The sequence below is a fragment of the Colossoma macropomum genome, unplaced genomic scaffold (assembly GCF_904425465.1).
Source record: "Colossoma macropomum unplaced genomic scaffold, Colossoma_macropomum, whole genome shotgun sequence".
NCBI lineage: Eukaryota > Metazoa > Chordata > Actinopteri > Characiformes > Serrasalmidae > Colossoma > Colossoma macropomum.
The window spans coordinates 30,091,166-30,109,469 of record NW_023494790.1 but is presented as its reverse complement, the minus strand read 5'-3'; the positions used below and the strand labels follow the sequence as shown (position 1 = coordinate 30,109,469).

The following is an 18,304-nucleotide window of genomic DNA, read 5'->3' as shown; positions in this document are numbered from 1 at the left end:
CTTCAGAGTCTGACCAAATCGGCTGTCGGTCAAATGTGATCTTAAAAGTATCCATTTTCTGTTTTGCACAAAGTAAGAAATAAAAACGTTCAAATGGCTTGAGCGTCTCCTACAGCTGTCGAAGTCGGACGTCTCAGCGGAGTGATACAGTGTTTGTGAAAAACCCGTGATGTTATGGCGAAATAACAGCACGGTTAGAACGCTACTCAACCAATCAGCTTGCGTGGCCGGAACTAACTGTTGTATAGTAGGACAATTTATTATACAATTATACTCACAAAGGAAAAGGGAATAAATGATAATGTATTATACTGACATGATTACATGATGGAGATCAAACTCATCAGATGCCTTTAAGTGAGGTTCATTTAAGACCTGGAACCAGCAATTATACAGTTGTAATAATTTCTGTGTAGTGTTGAAAAATCTGTAAATGAACACTCGAAACGTGTATCGAAATTTAATACGGAATCACTCATACGTTCCTCAGTCACTTCCAAGGGACCCTCATTTACTGTCAGTGATGACTGTCAATTAGGGCTGAAAGCTTAATCTTTTTATTGCAATTTGAAAAAGTAAAATTTTAAAATCGCAAGATGTGAAAAAAAACCATTCTTAGGAAGAAATGTCCTCGTAAAACCCACTTACACAGTTATCATGAAGATTCTGACATTCACCAGTGTTTTCTTAATTGGGATTTGTTCTTAGGTAAGAACAGAATCTACACACTCAAGAGCACAAAGCTCTGAACAGTTCTGCAGTTTAAGAACACGTCATGAATCTGACGTAGAGTTTTTCTTAGAACCTTTCTCCAAAACACGTTTCATTGTTCCTAAATTGCTCAGCCTTACTGTCAATGATCAAAACCAGACACTTGGGTGTACCCCATCAGAGTAAAGAGGAGGGTGAGGAGCTATGCACACACAAATCTTGACCTCAGAATCAAAAATCAAAATCGTATCAAACCTAAAAATACTCATATTACATACAGTCTGAGTCAAAAGCCTCATGGTCAAAAATGATTAATCCATTATTTTCTGATATGTTAATGAGACTTAACTCTCCTTGTTAAGGAAATAGTCAGGAGAAAATAGTCCCTTTTGAGAAAATATAGGGTTAAAAAGGCCTCTTCTTTTTTTGTGAAGCCATTTTGAACCAGTGAGTAGCTTTAAATATTACGTATTGCATGCTTCTTCTTCTTCTTCTTCTTCTTCTTATTATTATTACTATTATTATTATTATTATCATCATCATCATCATCATCATCATCATTACTATTATTATTAGTGGAGATACAGTGATGTGTAATTCGACACGCTTTCTGAGTGAGGTTCAATCCAAGGAAAAATCCCTGCTCACTCCCACACTCCTATAAAACTCTTTCTTAAGTATAACAGTGGTTCCTGTTTCTTTCAAACAGTGAACACTGATGAATTATGGATAAACATATTTGTGCAAAGACGAGTTTCGTGGAATTTAAATCACCAAAAAGAAAATCGTTCAAATCCTGTCGGTGTGGAGTGGACATATCTAGGGGGAGTGAGGAAGGGCGTAATCTGTCTGAATCGGACGGACACATTCTTAAAATGCTTTCGGTTCCCGATTTCTTCCTGCTTCCTGTCTTTTCCTGAAGCTTCACTCTTCCCTTTTCCTCTAAGGACGGGATAAAGCAGCCACACGTGTAGTTATAGTCATAAAAGGGGTTTTATTTTTTTTTGTCTCTGATGACTGCTCGACTCTCCAACCTGCTCATGAACTGTCGCCATTTATTTTTACATCCGGGTTGTGGAAGACGACCTTAATAAGGTACGACATAGATTACATTTCATACCTTTGTTTGTTAATTACTTTAATGTTTGAATTACATAACAAATTTTAGTTTTGCCATTTTATGATCAGCAAAATGTTACTTTGCTGCCTCAAGCGGTATCTCACCGTGTACAGTCGTGCATAGACGAGGCTGGAGTTATCCGTTCCACCTTAAACGCAGCCGCAGAGGCGATATTCCGCCTGTAGATGGCGCTGATGAGTCAGTTTTCATTATTAGGCTGTTTTCAAGCATGGAATTGGTAAATACAGAAAGAGTGGTTAGAATGAGGACATTCTAACGATTTGCATTTAATGATGCTTTTGATAAATAACAAGTAAGAATAATAATAAGTTTTGGTAACAGAGTTTTGAAGTGACCTTGTCAGACACCGTTACCATTTCAATGAAAATAAAGAAAAAAGAATGAGAGGACTCTTCTTTTTGATAAACATGTAACTATTTTATTCATTTGCTCTCATTCACAGATTAAAAAGATCCTGTTCTCTAAGTGCTGTAGATGGACTTTATTCATGTTTATTGTTTATTATGTTATTTAACTGAAACTTGCACATAGGTTGTAGTAAAGAACACTTTGCCCATGTTCAAATGGCACTTTAGTTGTGGAATCATCATCACAGGCCTAATTGTCTGAATGAATATAACTTCCCAAAATAATGTAACTTGATTTTACACAGGCCCAGAGTGACCTCCTAAGGAAGGGTTTTTGTGACATTTTCATATAAATAAATAAGTTAAGAAGTAAATTATTAAAATGAAAATTAAATGTCAGTAAATTATTTGTTTTTGAAATTAAAGATTTAGTAATTTAATGCAATCTATTGTATCATTTAAATATGCATTATTAATATTTAATTAATTGTTATATTAAAATAATTTAATTAATCATTTCACTTTTTATTTATTTAATAATTTCTTTATTAATTTTATGGTTGCCACTTTACTCCACACTGCGAAATAATGAAGTCTGTCAACATCATCCATTAAAGTCAGTGTGCAGATGCAACTCTGACCTATTCAGATTGATTGCTATTATTGTTGTTACATTGTTGTTTTTGTTATGGTTTTGAAAGCATTGTGGCTCCATTCAAACTAAACTTGGCTTCTTATGATACATCAGTTTCAGCTCCTCCCATTTAATGATGTGCGAGATGTTTCTCATGAGTTTGTTTAATGTATTTTACAACCAGCAGAGGAAATTGAATCAAGGGTGCAAACCCAGACTATCGGGAGTACAATACAGGCAGGGGCGTAGCCGAGGGGTGGCCAGGGGTGATCGTGCTGCACTCAATAGCTCAATCAGCTGTGATAATCAAACTAATAAACTGAATCAATCTAAATAGATCAGACTTTAGTGGATGATGTTGAGAGATTTTATTCAAAATTAATAAAATATTAATAATGCATGTTTACGTAACAATTAAATATTGCTTAAAATTGCATTTAATTATTTAAGATTCTATTTCAAAATTAAATAATTTAATGAATCCTTGAATTAAATAATGTTTACATTAATAATTGATTTACTTATTTATTTATATAATAATGTTCCATAACGTTCATAATACAGTTCATAATCTCCCCACTAAAAGTGCCACAATGTGTTCTATTGGATGACTTCATATCCTTGTATATACCTGTAAGCAGACCACAGTATAAAGGGTTATAATTTATGTGTTCAGCCAGTGATTTCCACAGTTAACATACATTACTATCCTGCTGTTTTACAGCATGACTCAGGCTAAACATCTAGAAACTGAACTGCAGCAGCTGGAGTGTCATTTCACTTGGGAGCTGAAAAAACAGGATACAGATATCACTGATCTCCTAAACAGACTGGAAGAGAATGTCAAGATAAATCTTGGTGGGAAAGCAGGAGTTGCACAAACATACAACTCATTAGCATTCGTGAAGTACCTCCTAGGGTTTCCTACAGAAGCTCTCAGCAACTTACAGAAATCTGTGGAGCTCACAAAAGAGTACCGTGAGAATGACTGTGACAAGTGGCTCATAGTCACCTATGGAAATCTGGCCTGGCTACAGTACCACATGAAATGTTATGCTGAATGTGAAAGCTACCTGGAGAAGCTCAGAGACATTGCTGAGAGATTCCCAGCAGAACCCGCTTCTGCTCTCCATCATGAAGTGCTTGGTGAAAAGGCCTGGGCTCTGTTCAAATTCTCTCGAGAGAACTATGAAACAGCTACAGAGTGCTTCAGGAAGGCCTTGGAGTTGGAGCCAAATGAGGGTGAATGGAATGCCGGTTATGCCATCGTTCTGTATCGCACAGAAACTGAGCCCTCCAATCCAACAGATTCACCCACAATTAAGCAGCTGAGACGAGCCATTGAAACTAAGCCAGACGATGATGTTCTTAAAGTTCTACTGGCTCTGAAACTGGCCACTTACAAGAAGTACGATGAGGCTGAGAGCCTAGTAGAGAAAGCATTAGAGAACTCTCCAGAGGATCCACATGTCATTCGATATGTTGGGAAGTTTTTCCGGAACAAAGGCTCTGTGGATAGGGCCATCGCTTTGTTGAAGAGGGCACTGGAAAGGGTGCCCAACTCAAGCTTCATACATCATCAGCTAGCACTCTGCTACAACAGAAAGAAAACCCATCTATTTCAAACACGAAGCCAACGCAGCAAGAGTGCTGAAATTCAGCGGCTTCGTAATCAGTGCATCTACCATTTAGAGATGGCCACCACAATGAAGTCCTCCTTCATTTTTGCTATGAGTGAGCTGGCTCTGCAATATGGAGAGAACCAACATATCTCCAAGGCAGAGGAGCAGTTTCAGACTACATTCCAGACAGCTGAAGAAAAAAAATATGGTTCTCAGGTAGTTCATTTTCATTATGCACAATTCCAGCAGCACAGGAAGAAATGTGAGTCTCTGGCCATCAAACACTACATGGAATGTCTGAAGATGGGTCCAGATACATCTGAAGGAAAGAGAAGTGCTGGAAGTCTGAAAAGCATTGCTGAGAGAAAAATCTGCAGAAATCCAAAGGAAGCCTTTGGAATACTGGGATTTATCCATAAGGAAAAGGGAGAGAAAGGCAAGGCCATAGAGTGCTATGAGAAAGCTTTAAGCTATGAAGACAATGAAGAGTACCTTCAAAATCTGTTTCATCTTAGACTTTCTTTAGAATAACAGAACTTGGCACCTCACATATCCAAATAGTCACATGATGATGATCAACAATGAACAACAGCATTTCTTTAGAATTTTTCAGTCCAAAGAAATCTTTGAAATGCATGTTGAATACAGTTTGACTCTGTAATAAAGGCGCCGCTAAAAGTGCAGTTGTTTTATATATTACTATGTACGTTTATTCTGCACTATATTTTTAAAATATATAAAATATATATTTCCTGCTCTCTGAAATAAACATTTATTTCAGATTAGAACTCAAAGCCTGTTTTGATATCACAGCTCTGCTACTGAACTACCATGCAGGAATCAGCTTTAGAAAATGGTGAAGGACTGTTCAGACAGTCAGGGGGGTTCGATCCACCATCTGGGTGTCAGGACAGAGAAGAGTGTTGATGGTTGTCTTTTATATAGCTGGTCAAGCTAAGCCATACTTGAAGCTCAAAGGGCTTGAGGTTCAGATTTAGTTTAGACTATTTTAGTAGAGGAACAAAGATCCCTAAAAGTTGACAAACCCCCACCTGAGGTAGAACAAAGCACAAGCATGATTTTATGTAACTTTGATATCTCTAATTTGTGAAATGGGTTGTTGTATAATAATAAATATAAATTATTTTACTGCAAAAATTGTGTAATTCGTTATTATTGGGATGTAAACCTGGCTTAAAGGGTGTGTGTGTACATTATCCCTTATATTTTGGGAAACTTAAAATTAAGAATGTGGTCAACTTTAGACTGGCTGTGCACAAAGATATACTCTATGTCCTAAATAAAAGATGACACCAATATCTTTGTCCAGTCATCTAAATACTCTTAAACATATGTGTGCCATAGGCAGAAATTGACTTTAAAGTTCTATGTCAAAACTGTAATGCCTACTTCTGTGCCGTTAATATAATAATGATGCCAAACAGCAAGACATTAGTATTTTGTACTAGACATTGTTTTCTGATCATAACAACAGTTTTTTGGATTATACACCTCATCTTCACACATTAACAGTCCTTAATTCCTTCTCAGAACCAACCTACACTGACCCACAAAAATACCATAAGGGTCTGTTGGTTGAAATGTTTAACACAAAACATAGGTTAAATGCAGACAAAAGAGTAAAACAACACCTCTTAATAATTTAATATATTCTGTGATAATAAATAGTAATAAATAAATAACAAATACAAAATATGACAGGCCAACATAATGTACATTAAAGAATTACGCATATTTTGCAGTAAAAAATTTTTTACACAAACATCCGTTTCACAGACTAGAGATATCAAAGTTATATTAAAACCTGCTTGTGTTTTGTTCTTCGTCAGACAGGGGTATCTTAAAAACTTAAGGCCTTTTTGGGAATTTGTTCCTCTACTATTTTGCCATCAGATAGGAAGGGACTGGTTCATTTTTGGCTTTGTAGGCAATCATCAGGGCTTTAAATCTAGTGCAGGCAACAACAAGAAGTCAGTTAAGGCAACGCAGCGCTGAAGTTACATAAACTTAGGAAGATTGAAGACAAGCCATGCTGCTACATTCAGGATACGTTGCTGGCCCTCATAGGAAATCAGCCAAGAGCGAGTTGAAGAAGTCAAGCCTTGAGATGACAAGAGACTGAACTAGCACCTAAGTGGCCTCTGTGGAGTGAAAGGATCACATCCTCTGGATGTTGTACAGGAGAACATGCATGACTGCATCAATATTAGCCAAAATTGATAACTGGTCATGCAGAATCACACCAAGACTTCATGCATCTTCAGACGGAATGACTAAGGACCTGTATTTCCAGTAGTGTATAGCAACTCTTGATGGGATTCAGCTTCAGATGGGCTGCTATCTATAAAGAGATGTCAGCCAGACATACTGAGATACAACTGGAAACCTAAGTGTCTAAGTGTCACTTTAACTGCTCCATAAGCTCATTCTAATTGCACTACTGTTTATAATTGCACTATTTATACCCACAGACCTTAATCTGTATGTGCCTTATGTCACTTTATTGTTAAATTCAGGGACCTTCTTATATCTATATTATTTTTTTGTTTATATTATTATTATTATTATTATTATTATTATTATTATTTATTATTCTATTTTTCTACAATTAGTGTTTATTTTTACAATTGGTGTTTAGTGTTTATTTAGTGTCTATTTAATTCACACATTTCCTGTTTACTGTCTATTTAATGTTATTGCTACACCATGGGGTCTGAGAATAATGCAATTTAAATACTCTGTATGTCCTGTACATATTGTAGTATTGACTATAAAGCTGACTGACTTGACTTGACTGAAGGTGAGAAGGAAAGAATTAGTTCAGTGACATCAGCCAAGGAATGGTAAGAGAACCCATGAGAGGATGTACAGAATGACACAAAAATGAAACTTATCAGTATGAGTAAGGTTCTTCAGGCAGTTCCATGCTGCTTTTCTTTAATTGGGATATACAAAACACTATCATGGAACTGCATTCTGCAAAACACATTTCTCTTTCAAAGTGCCCTAAAAAATTAAAGAAAAAATGTTTACCTGTCAAAGACAACTTTATACATTTCAAAAGCAGTGTTATTTTTGCGCCCTGCGGTGGACTGGCAACCTGTCCAGGGTGTATCCTGCCTTCCGCTCAGTGACAGCTGGGATAGGCTCCAGCACCCCTCCGCGACCCAGAAGGATAAGCGGTTTGTATGTATGTATGTATGTATGTATGTTATTTTTTGCCATTGCTTATGTTACCTATGCTTACATGCTTACATGTTTACACATTTTTCTTAGATGCTTACATACAGGTCCCAAAACAGTTTTGAACTGAGTCTGAGCGTGAAAATTGTCCTTCACTTCAGGTTTGTATGGAGTCATCACCAGCCCTCCTCCTGGAGATCTACCTTTCTGCTAAGTTCATTCCAAACACAATAACACTTCCGGCAAGTAATAAAGACCTCATCTGAAATGTTGCCCAGTGGTTTAGACAACGATGTAGTGCAGTGTTTCCCACCTCAGTCCACAGGAACCCCTACAAAAATCCAGATTATGGTCTTTCCAACTTCCAGCACAGATCAGGTATTCAGTGTTATTGATTACTTGGTTAGGAGCTGGGATAGAGCAACAGTAAAACCTATTTTGGGGTGATCAGTGATCTGAAAATGCAAACGCCAGCTATGCATTGTTGCTTTTTAACAGTTTAGAATCAACACTGCATGACAAAGAAAAGCTTGCTGGCAGCGGTGGGATTCGAACCCACGCCCCCGAAGAGACTGGAGCCTTAATCCAGCGCCTTAGACCGCTCGGCCACGCTACCACGTGAGCGCACCTTTGCCTCTCAAGGGTGTGCACCAGAATTACGGGACATCGGCTAACGTTATGGCTTGATGTCTTTTTTAAGCGGTATGCTAATGTACTTAAACATCAAACTTTTGTCGTGAAAAAAAAAACGGAATGTTTCTAATTCAAAAATAAAACTTCACCTAATACAAAATAGAAAACAATTAAACACCAAGAATGGCAGAGAAAGGTACAGTCTTTTATTAAACTGAATAAATCAAAGGAAAAATCAAACCTTTTTATGCTGCTCTGGAGGGGATTACCGCTATTACCTCATTTCACCTGATCTGTCTTACCGTCACGTGCAACATTGACTTCACTGAGTTTTATTACAACTGTAACAATCTTGTACTTTTTACATATATTTTGTTTCTTCAGTTAGCCTCGGCCTTCTGTGACAAACACTCTTGTTTTCCCTCTAAAAGTGCCACGTCATCCTTCATTAGCCATTTCGGTTCAATTTAATTAATTAAAATACCATTACATAAAATAATAATCATTGGCCTTGAGTCATTATCTATAAGGGCTATGTTCTTGATTACATCACATCAATTAACATATCCCTCTTTCAATTTTTTTATCTATCAAGAGAGAACAAAATAAGTTAGAATCTATTGATTATCCCTTAATTACATGACTAGCTGTGACTAAACAAGAAAGTGTTAAAATATATGTTTTGCACATGAAATGGGTAAAAAATAAAGTTATGTTCCAAACTAAGTCTCTCTGCATGTGTGTGCAGGCCAGGGTTAAAACTAGGTCTCTCTCTGTGATTGTGTGCAGGTCAAGGCTCTTAAACAATGGCCAAGAGTTCCTTGGCCAATAATGGCCAAAGGCTTCAGCCTTTGACATAATCAGGCCTGCTTGGCACACACCACATAGTCAGGGTCACACAGGCACACACACACAGGGAGAGCTGCTCAAAGTGAGTCATACAGCATAAAATGATTAATTATGATTAAAATTGTTGCAGTTTTTTACTTGAAAAACCTTTCACATTCACATTCATATCCTGGCCTTTCCAATGATTTATCATTTGTTGGGGAGTGTCATTCGCTAAAGGAGTTCTGCCATTTCAAAATGGCTGCCATCTCAGCAACCACATTTTAGCAGTGCAAGATAACGAAGTAGTTGAAAAATATGCAACTTACTAAATCTATTTTTACATGAAATTCATGGTATCACAGGTGACAGGAAATTGACTGAGGCAGAGAAAATTAAAGGATGATCACACTTCTCTTGATCCAGTTTGGGTCAGAAGCAACAACATGTTTAGCAGTTAAATACCTTAATTTGATATTAGTATATCTGTTTTTTTCTTTTTGATCCTATTTTTGTGTATTTTAAGTTTTGCTCTTACTGCTAAATGGACGACTAGAATAAGTGTATGCAGGCATTTAAGCTCGGGATCTGAGCTTCATTTAATTTCCTAATTTATTACAAAATCTCCTTTCACACAACTGTACAGTTAAAAATGAAAACATTGAAGAATAAATTAATTATGGAACTCACCCCATGGGCTCAGGAACACTTCTGAAAACCACTGTCATCGCAGCATCCACAAATGCAAGCAAATTGATGGTATCTCTACCATTGTATGAGGCAGACCAGCCCGCACTCCACACACACACACACACACACACACACACACACACACACACACTCTGCTAATGTCCTACAATGTCTTTACCTCAGGCTGTATGCTACTCCTAATATCGCAGCAGTCATCACTCTTCATATTCCAACACTTACAGCCTGACACAAAACAATAGCAACCAATCAGAAAACCAGATTCACACAAACACACCCAACACTGCAGCACCTTTTGCCCACCACAGACAGAACTTCTACACAGAGAAGATGACACAACTAAGTTAAAATCCGACAGCTGGGATGTGCAATGTTAAACCTACAAAGTTAAAGGTGTACAAACAGTGGGCAGACCCAAATGAAGATGACATAAAACAACAAACAAAAAAACACAACTAATGCGTGACGACAAGGAAAAACAACACAGCAATTTTAAACACCTAAACGTAATCATCCTAGGTTAAAGCATATTGCCACAGCGAGCATGAAACACCTTTATGGTCTATTTACGTCTTACCTGTTATGACTTGATGCACTGAAGTACTCTAATGTGCCATTGTGCAAAACATTCCAACAACATTGAATCCCCTTGCAACAGTTTTGTGATCCTTTGCAAACATTTTGCATCCCTGAAAAACATTTGGCATCCCCCTACAAAATCCATACAAAATCCATTTGTGAAGAAGTGCAAAATCATTACTGACTGTGGCTTTAAAATAAAGTCAAAATATTTCTCTGATATCAGGATTAAAGAGGAGTTTCTAAACAGTAAAATTGTCAAGCATAACCATTTATTCATGTATGTGTGTGTATGTGTGTATGTATGTGTGTATGTATGCATGTAAACTGTTGTGTCAATCCAAAAGTGGATGGAAAGAGAAGGAAGACCAGAGAAGTTGTTTAGTCACTTCTAAACAAGGGTTTTGTTGCAAAACGTGTTGTAGGCCACTTTAAAATTGTCTTTTTTTCATGATATATGTTGTGGAAAATGTCTTTACACATACAAGAAATATCAATGCTATATTTTGATTATTACCACATTTATTACAGGAATAAAAATATGTTTTCAAATAACATCGTGTTATTCTTTTAAAAAAACATTGTATTCCAAATTGGTACCAACTGATATACATGGAATAAAGCTCTTCACATAAACAGGGGAAGTATATATAAAGCCCCTTTCTTGTCAGTCTGTGCTGGGCTGGTGCAGATAGATCTCTAGTATGCCTCTTTCATTTGCTTAGAACTGTACCACCGGTTAGAATCAGCTGTGATTGTTAACACAGCGCAGTGTTAATGTGCATTCAAAACGCTTGCTGGCAGCGGTGGGATTCGAACCCACGCCCCCGAAGAGACTGGAGCCTTAATCCAGCGCCTTAGACCGCTCGGCCACGCTACCACGTGAACGCACCTTTGCCTCTCAAGAGTGTGCACCAGTATTACGGGACATCGGCTAACGTTATGGCTTGATGTCTTTTTTAAGCGGTATGCTAATGTACTTAAACATCAAACTTTTGTCGTGAAAAAAAAACGGAATGTTTCAAATTAAAAAATAAAACTTTACCTAATACAAAATAGAAAACAATTAAACACCAAGAATGGCAGAGAAAGGTACAGTCTTTTATTAAACTGAATAAATCAAAGGAAAAATCAAATCTTTTTATGCTGCTCTGGAGGGGATTCCCACCGCCATTACCTCATTTCACCTGATCTGTCTTACCGTCACGTGCAACATTGACTTCACTGAGTTCTATTACAACTGTAACAGTCTTGTACTTTTTACATACATTTTGTTTCTTCAGTTAGCCTCGGCCTTCTGTGACAAACACCCTTGTTTTCCCTCTAAAAGTGCCACGTCATCCTTCATTAGCCATTTCGGTTCAATTTAATTAATTAAAATACCATTACATAAAATAATAATCATTGGCCTTGAGTCATTATCTATAAGGGCTATGTTCTTGATTACATCACGTCAATTAACATATCCCTCTTTCAATTTTTTTTTATCTATCAAGAGAGAACAAAATAAGTTAGAATCTATTGATTATCCCTTAATTACATGACTAGCTGTGACTAAACAAGAAAGTGTTAAAATATATGTTTTGCACATGAAATGGGTAAAAAATAAAGTTACGTTCCAAACTAAGTCTCTCTGCATGTGTGTGCAGGCCAGGGTTAAAACTAGGTCTCTCTCTGTGATTGTGTGCAGGTCAAGGCTCTTAAACAATGGCCAAGAGTTCCTTGGCCAATAATGGCCAAAGGCCTCAGCCTTTGACATAATCAGGCCTGCTTGGCACACACCACATAGTCAGGGTCACACAGGCACACACACACAGGGAGAGCTGCTCAAAGTGAGTCATACAGCATAAAATGATTAATTATGATTAAAATTGTTGCAGTTTTTTACTTGAAAAATCTTTCACATTATCAAAAAATCTCCCTCACCTTATCGTTCCGAAAACACAATTATTGCTAAGGGGAATATTCTGCTCGTATTCTGGTGTGCCATGTAGAGGACATCCTGACCTTTCCAATGATTTATCATTTGTTGGGGAGTGTCATTCACTAAAGGAGTTCTGCCATTTCAAAATGGCTGCCATCTCAGCAACCACATTTTAGCAGTGCAAGATAACGAAGTAGTTGAAAAATATGCAACTTACTAAATCTATTTTTACATGAAATTCATGGTATCACAGGTGACAGGAAATTGACTGAGGCAGAGAAAATTAAAGGATGATCACACTTCTCTTGATCCAGTTTGGGTCAGAAGCAACAACATGTTTAGCAGTTAAATACCTTAATTTGATATTAGTATATCTGTTTTTTTCTTTTTGGTCCTTATTTTTGTGTATTTTAAGTTTAACTCTTACTGCTAAATGGACAACTGGAATAAGTGTATGCAGGCATTTAAGCTCGGGATCTGAGCTTTATTTAATTTCCTAATTTATTACAAAATCTCCTTTCACACAACTGTACATTTAAAAATTAAAACATTGAAGAATAAATTAGTTAGTGGAAATCATTAGCATCGCAGATGCAAGCAAATTGATGGTATCTCTACCATTGTATGAGGCAGACCAGCCCGCACTTCAAACACACACACACACACACACAAACACAACACTGCAGCACCTTCTGCCCACCACAGACAGAACTTCTACACAGAGAAGATGACAAAAGTTAAATCCGACAGCTGGGATGTGCAATGTTAAACCTACAAAGTTAAAGGTGTACAAACAGTGGGCAGACCCAAATGAAGATGACATAAAACAACAAACAAAAAAACACAACTAATGCGTGACGACAAGGAAAAACAACACAGCAATTTTAAACACCTAAACGTAATCATCCTAGGTTAAAGCATATTGCCACAGCGAGCATGAAACACCTTTATGGTCTATTTACGTCTTACCTGTTATGACTCGATGCACTGAAGTACTCTAATGTGCCATTGTGCAAAACATTCCAACAACATTGAATCCGCTTGCAACAGTTTTGTGATCCTTTGCAAACATTTTGCATCCCTGAAAAACATTTGGCATCCCCCTACAAAATCCATACAAAATCCATTTGTGAGGAAATGCAAAATCATTACTGACTGTGGCTTTAAAATAAAGTCAAAATATTTCTCTGATATCAGGATTAAAGAGGAGTTTCTAAACAGTAAAATTGTCAAGCATAACCATTTATTCATGTATGTGTGTGTATGTGTGTATGTATGTGTGTATGTATGCATGTAAACTGTTGTGTCAATCCAAAAGTGGATGGAAAGAGAAGGAAGACCAGAGAAGTTGTTTAGTCACTTCTAAACAAGGGTTTTGTTGCAAAACGTGTTGTAGGCCACTTTGAAAATTGTCTTTTTTTCATGATATATGTTGTGGAAAATGTCTTTACACATACAAGAAATGTCAATGCTATATTTTGATTATTACCACATTTATTACAGGAATAAAAATATGTTTTCAAATAACATCGTGTTATTCTTTTAAAAAAACATTGTATTCCAAATTGGTACAAATTGATATACATGGAATAAAGCTCTTCACATAAACAGGGGAAGTATATATAAAGCCCCTTTCTTGTCAGTCTGTGCTGGGCTGGTGCAGATAGATCTCTAGTATGCCTCTTTCATTTGCTTAGAACAGTACCACCGGTTAGAATAATCTGTGATTGTTAACACAGCGCAGTGTTAATGTGCATTCAAAACGCTTGCTGGCAGCGGTGGGATTCGAACCCACGCCCCCGAAGAGACTGGAGCCTTAATCCAGCGCCTTAGACCGCTCGGCCACGCTACCACGTGCACGTAAGCACAACGGTCACGAGTGTATCCCAGAATTATGTATCTTGGCATCTGGTATTCTTGGTTACTGCGCCTTTAAAGCGCATTACGAAAATAAATGTGGGCAATGACTGAGTTCCCTTACAACACCTACTGAAAAAGGAACATTAGAAACTATTAGGATTAAAACCAAATGGTTTTGCTTTCTAATAGAGACCACTATTTCCCGTAGAACACCTTTAGATCCCAAAAGGAGGTTTTCTCAGCAGGCAATATTTCTGTGTTCCCTGTCAGATTTTTGCATTTCCTCGTAGAAGCTTTGTGCTCCCTCGCAATAGTTTGCAAAGGACCTACATTTGCAAGGGAACGTAAAATTACGCGAGGGAATGCAACGTCATTACCTTTTTATTTTTTAGCCCCTTAAAGGCTCCGTAATATTCTGTACTAAAGAGGGGGGTCGTACAGGAGGTGGATCAGCACTTTAAATCAGCCTGTTACTGTAAAATGGAAAAATAATACCTGGGTTTTCATTTGAAAGACGAAACACATCAGATACAAATACTGTACAGAGCAGTCGAGCATTTGGAGCGGCAGCTCTTCCGATGTTTGTGCTTTAAAAGCGAGTTAAAGGCTCTGAGACTCTTTCAGTTTCGATTGCTTCCTCCTCGCTTCTTGTTGGTGCGCTGTCAAGACTTTTGTCCGGATCGCTGAAAATGAGGTATGTTTTCTATAATTTTAAAATGAATTTTTATTTACAATGTTTTTTTCGTAACAATATAGATTCTCATGAATGGCTTACCATTTTTTTTTTATCAGACCTAATAAACATGGCTGGATCGCTGCACGTTTTGTTGACGCCTAATTTCTTAAACAAACAAGTAGGAATTACAGGTTAATTAAAACAGGTTGAGCATGATTTCCTAAAACGGTTCTACAGTGAACTCAGTTTGGGTATTTATCTAACGCCCCTGTTCATTATTATTAAACGATTAATACAGTGTATGTGGTGCTGTTTTACAGCATGGCTCAGGCCTCGCTTCTAGAAACTGAACTGCAGCAGCTGGAGTGTCATTTCACTTGGGAGCTGAAAAAAGAGGATACAAATATCACTGATCTTTTAAACAGGCTGGAGCAGCATGACGAGTTTCATCTTGGTGGGAAAGCAGGAGTTGCACAGACCAACAACTCATTAGCGTTTGTGAAGTACCTCCTAGGGTTTCCTACAGAAGCTCTCAGCTGCTTACAGAAATCTGTGGAGCTCACAAAAGAGTTCCATGAGAATGACTGTGACAAGTGGCTCATAGTCACCTATGGAAATCTGGCCTGGCTACAGCATCACATGAAATGTTATGCTGAATGTGAAAGCTACCTGGAGAAGCTCAGAGACATTGCTGAGAGATTCCCAGCAGAACCCGCTTCTGCTCTCCATCATGAAGTGCTTGGTGAAAAGGCCTGGGCCCTGTTCAAGTTCTCTCGAGAGAACTATGAAAGAGCTACAGTGTGCTTCAGGAAGGCCTTGGAGCTGGAGCCCAGGGACCCTCAGTGGAATGCTGGTTATGCATTTGTGCTTCACCGAACAGAATCTGGGTCTTGCTCCAGGCCAGATGATTCGCCAGCAGTTACACAGCTGCGTAAGGCCATAGACACAGATCCAGACAATGATGAACTCAAAGCTCTCCTGGCACTGAGGCTTGCTGAGTTTGAGTCTGAGTATGATGAAGTTGAGAATTTGGTGCAAAAGGCTCTAGAGGGTTCTCCTAATGCTCCTCATGTGATTCGATATGTGGGCAAATTCTTAAGGGCCTATGGGTCTGTAGATAGGTCCATCGCTCTGCTGAAGAGAGCATTAGAGCGCTCGCCCAACTCAGGCTTCATACACCATCAGCTAGCACTCTGCTACAAGTGGAAGAAAATTTCTCTGCAAAAGAAAGAAAGCCGAGATTCACATAGTGCTGACGCTGAGATTCAGAGGCTTCGGCGGCAGTGCATCTATCATTTAGAGAAGGCCACCACACTGAAGACTGACTTCATTATTGCTATGACAGAGCTGGCTGTTCAGTATGGAGAGGATGACAAACTAGATCGTGCAGAACACCTGTTTCAGGTAACTCTGAAGATAGCCGAAGAGAAAAACGAGTTCCTACAACAACTGTATTTTTACTATGGGGAGTTTCAGCAGTACAGAAAGAGGTTCCTGCCCCTGGCCATCAACTACTACAAGGAATGTCTGAAAATAGACCATGGTTCGAGAGATGGGAAGAAAAGTGTCAAAAAACTGACCAAGATAGCTGATAGATATTTAGCAAAAAACCCTCAAGATGGAAGATCATGGGGAATACTGGGATTCATCCATAAGGAAGAAGGAGAGAAGATCAGGGCCATTGAATGCTACGAGAAAGCTCTACAGTTTAAAAGCAATGATGAATACCTCAGTGCTCTATGTGAGCTGAGGCTGTCGTTGTAAAAGAATTACAGAAATAACTAACAGTTTGGAGGAAGACCATGCCTGAAGGTCCTGCTCCTTCCTGTATTATCCAGTAATGTCCAATTTCCATCTATGCTATTCATTTCCTTTAACTAAGTTTCTGAACCATCTCTCCTTCCCATCCAGTCTGTGTTCCTTTGTCAAGTGGGGGGCTGGGGTTTGGAGGTCCAGCTTTCAAGCTTAAAGCAGAAGTTGCCCAGATCTCCAGCTACAGTTGTGTGATCTCTTCTTATACTACAACCAATAATATTCACTTTGATGTAGGAGTAAAACAGTAAAAATGGGCTACAATGTTCTACTTCATACCTTAATGTAAACACTTGTAAATGCTTTATTTGTATATTGTCATGTGGTTCCTTTCATGTACCTAAATATTCATTTCAGTGACTTACAACAGTGAGGAGGTTTACCTGAAGAGTATTTATGACCTTGTAGTTGATTTGGAAACTGTATTTCAGTGAAGGAAGTGAGGAGGACAGCTAGAGTTAATGTAAATCTTCAGTATGGCAAACATAACCATGAAAATGATTAGTTTAAAGATACAGATCACTTATCTGGCTGGTACAGTCATACACAAAAGATGGAAGACCCCTGGTCAAATTACACTGATTCCAAATCACGTAGTTGATTTTTTAAGTGAAAATAGGTTAACATGTCCTCTACAGGGAATAAATGTAAACATTTCATTTCCCTTCTGATTTTAGTGCATAATTCTATTTTATGTTCTTTTTTTGCTGAGTTTTACATTTGACAAAAATAAAGCATAACTTTTGCACAAAGCACTTTGTTTTATTTTTGATGTAAAATTCAGCAAATGAACAGTAATTGTGGTATTATGCAGAATGATGTGCCCTGCAGAGAATTTGTTAATTTATTGTCACTTAGGAAATCCACAGGCGCCTTTTTGCATGCAACTGTACCTTCATAAAGTTTTAAGGCTTTGTCCAACCTTTCCCATTAACCTCAGCTGTAAACTTTATGGGGGACTTTTTCAGTAGAATCACCACTAAATCATTTTAAGTGCCTGTGATGACTGGCTTACACGTCATTACAGTGCTTTTTATGTTATTTTTTTAGCATTGTAAGTGTTTACAAACATTTTAACCAGTGATGTCTTGAGGTGAGCTGTGCACTTTATTTTAACAGAAATAAAAGTCATTTTAAGATGAATCATAGCATATGTTATCTGTCAATATAGTTCTCTGTATTGGTCTTCTAAAAATGTCTTACAAAATAATTACAGTTCATTATCTGTGTTTACTGTAAAATACATTTCAGACTTGTCTTTCATGGAAGAAAAAGCACTACTCGTTCATACAAACGGTCACAGAACATTAACATGCTATTTGTATTCAGACCTGGTCTTCATCTTGCATTGTAACACAGAATCTAGGGCTGGGCGATAAAACGATAACGATAATTATCGCGATATAACTTTTCCTTGATAGAGTGATACGACATGTTTGATAAATGTTCGATATAATACACCACACTCACACGTTGTAGTGAAAGCCTTGGTGGCGTTTTCTACTGCAAGGACAGCGACACTACTCCGCTGTCGCCAGGAGAGGGTGCACTTCCGAGTTTTTCTACATGATTTAGAGAGGGAGGGGGCCAAGAGTAAGATAAGTCTTTAGCAACGGCTGAAACGT

The 18,304-nt window shown here is 37.8% G+C and overlaps 2 protein-coding genes and 3 non-coding genes across 5 annotated transcripts; 2 read left to right on the top strand and 3 right to left on the bottom strand.

Moving 5' to 3' along the window:
• Window positions 1–1,573: 1,573 nt before the first annotated feature.
• Window positions 1,574–6,301, top strand: LOC118808871 (interferon-induced protein with tetratricopeptide repeats 1B-like). The gene is made up of 2 exons (XM_036571751.1): window positions 1,574–1,806; window positions 3,558–6,301. Exon 2 carries the CDS (start codon window positions 3,559–3,561, stop codon window positions 4,984–4,986), a length of 1,428 nt encoding a protein of 475 aa, XP_036427644.1. The 5' UTR covers window positions 1,574–1,806; window position 3,558; the 3' UTR covers window positions 4,987–6,301.
• A 1,892-nt stretch (window positions 6,302–8,193) lies between these two features.
• On the bottom strand, window positions 8,194–8,275 carry trnal-aag. Its single transcript has one exon. It is a non-coding gene; the product is annotated as a tRNA-Leu (tRNA).
• Window positions 8,276–11,205: 2,930 nt separating this feature from the next.
• trnal-aag lies at window positions 11,206–11,287 on the bottom strand. Its single transcript has one exon. It is a non-coding gene; the product is annotated as a tRNA-Leu (tRNA).
• Window positions 11,288–14,101: 2,814 nt separating this feature from the next.
• On the bottom strand, window positions 14,102–14,183 carry trnal-aag. Its single transcript has one exon. It is a non-coding gene; the product is annotated as a tRNA-Leu (tRNA).
• A 310-nt stretch (window positions 14,184–14,493) lies between these two features.
• Window positions 14,494–18,141, top strand: LOC118809568 (interferon-induced protein with tetratricopeptide repeats 5-like). The gene is made up of 2 exons (XM_036573012.1): window positions 14,494–14,885; window positions 15,188–18,141. Exons 1-2 carry the CDS (start codon window positions 14,881–14,883, stop codon window positions 16,629–16,631), a joined length of 1,449 nt encoding a protein of 482 aa, XP_036428905.1. The 5' UTR covers window positions 14,494–14,880; the 3' UTR covers window positions 16,632–18,141.
• The last annotated feature ends 163 nt before the right edge of the window (window positions 18,142–18,304 follow it).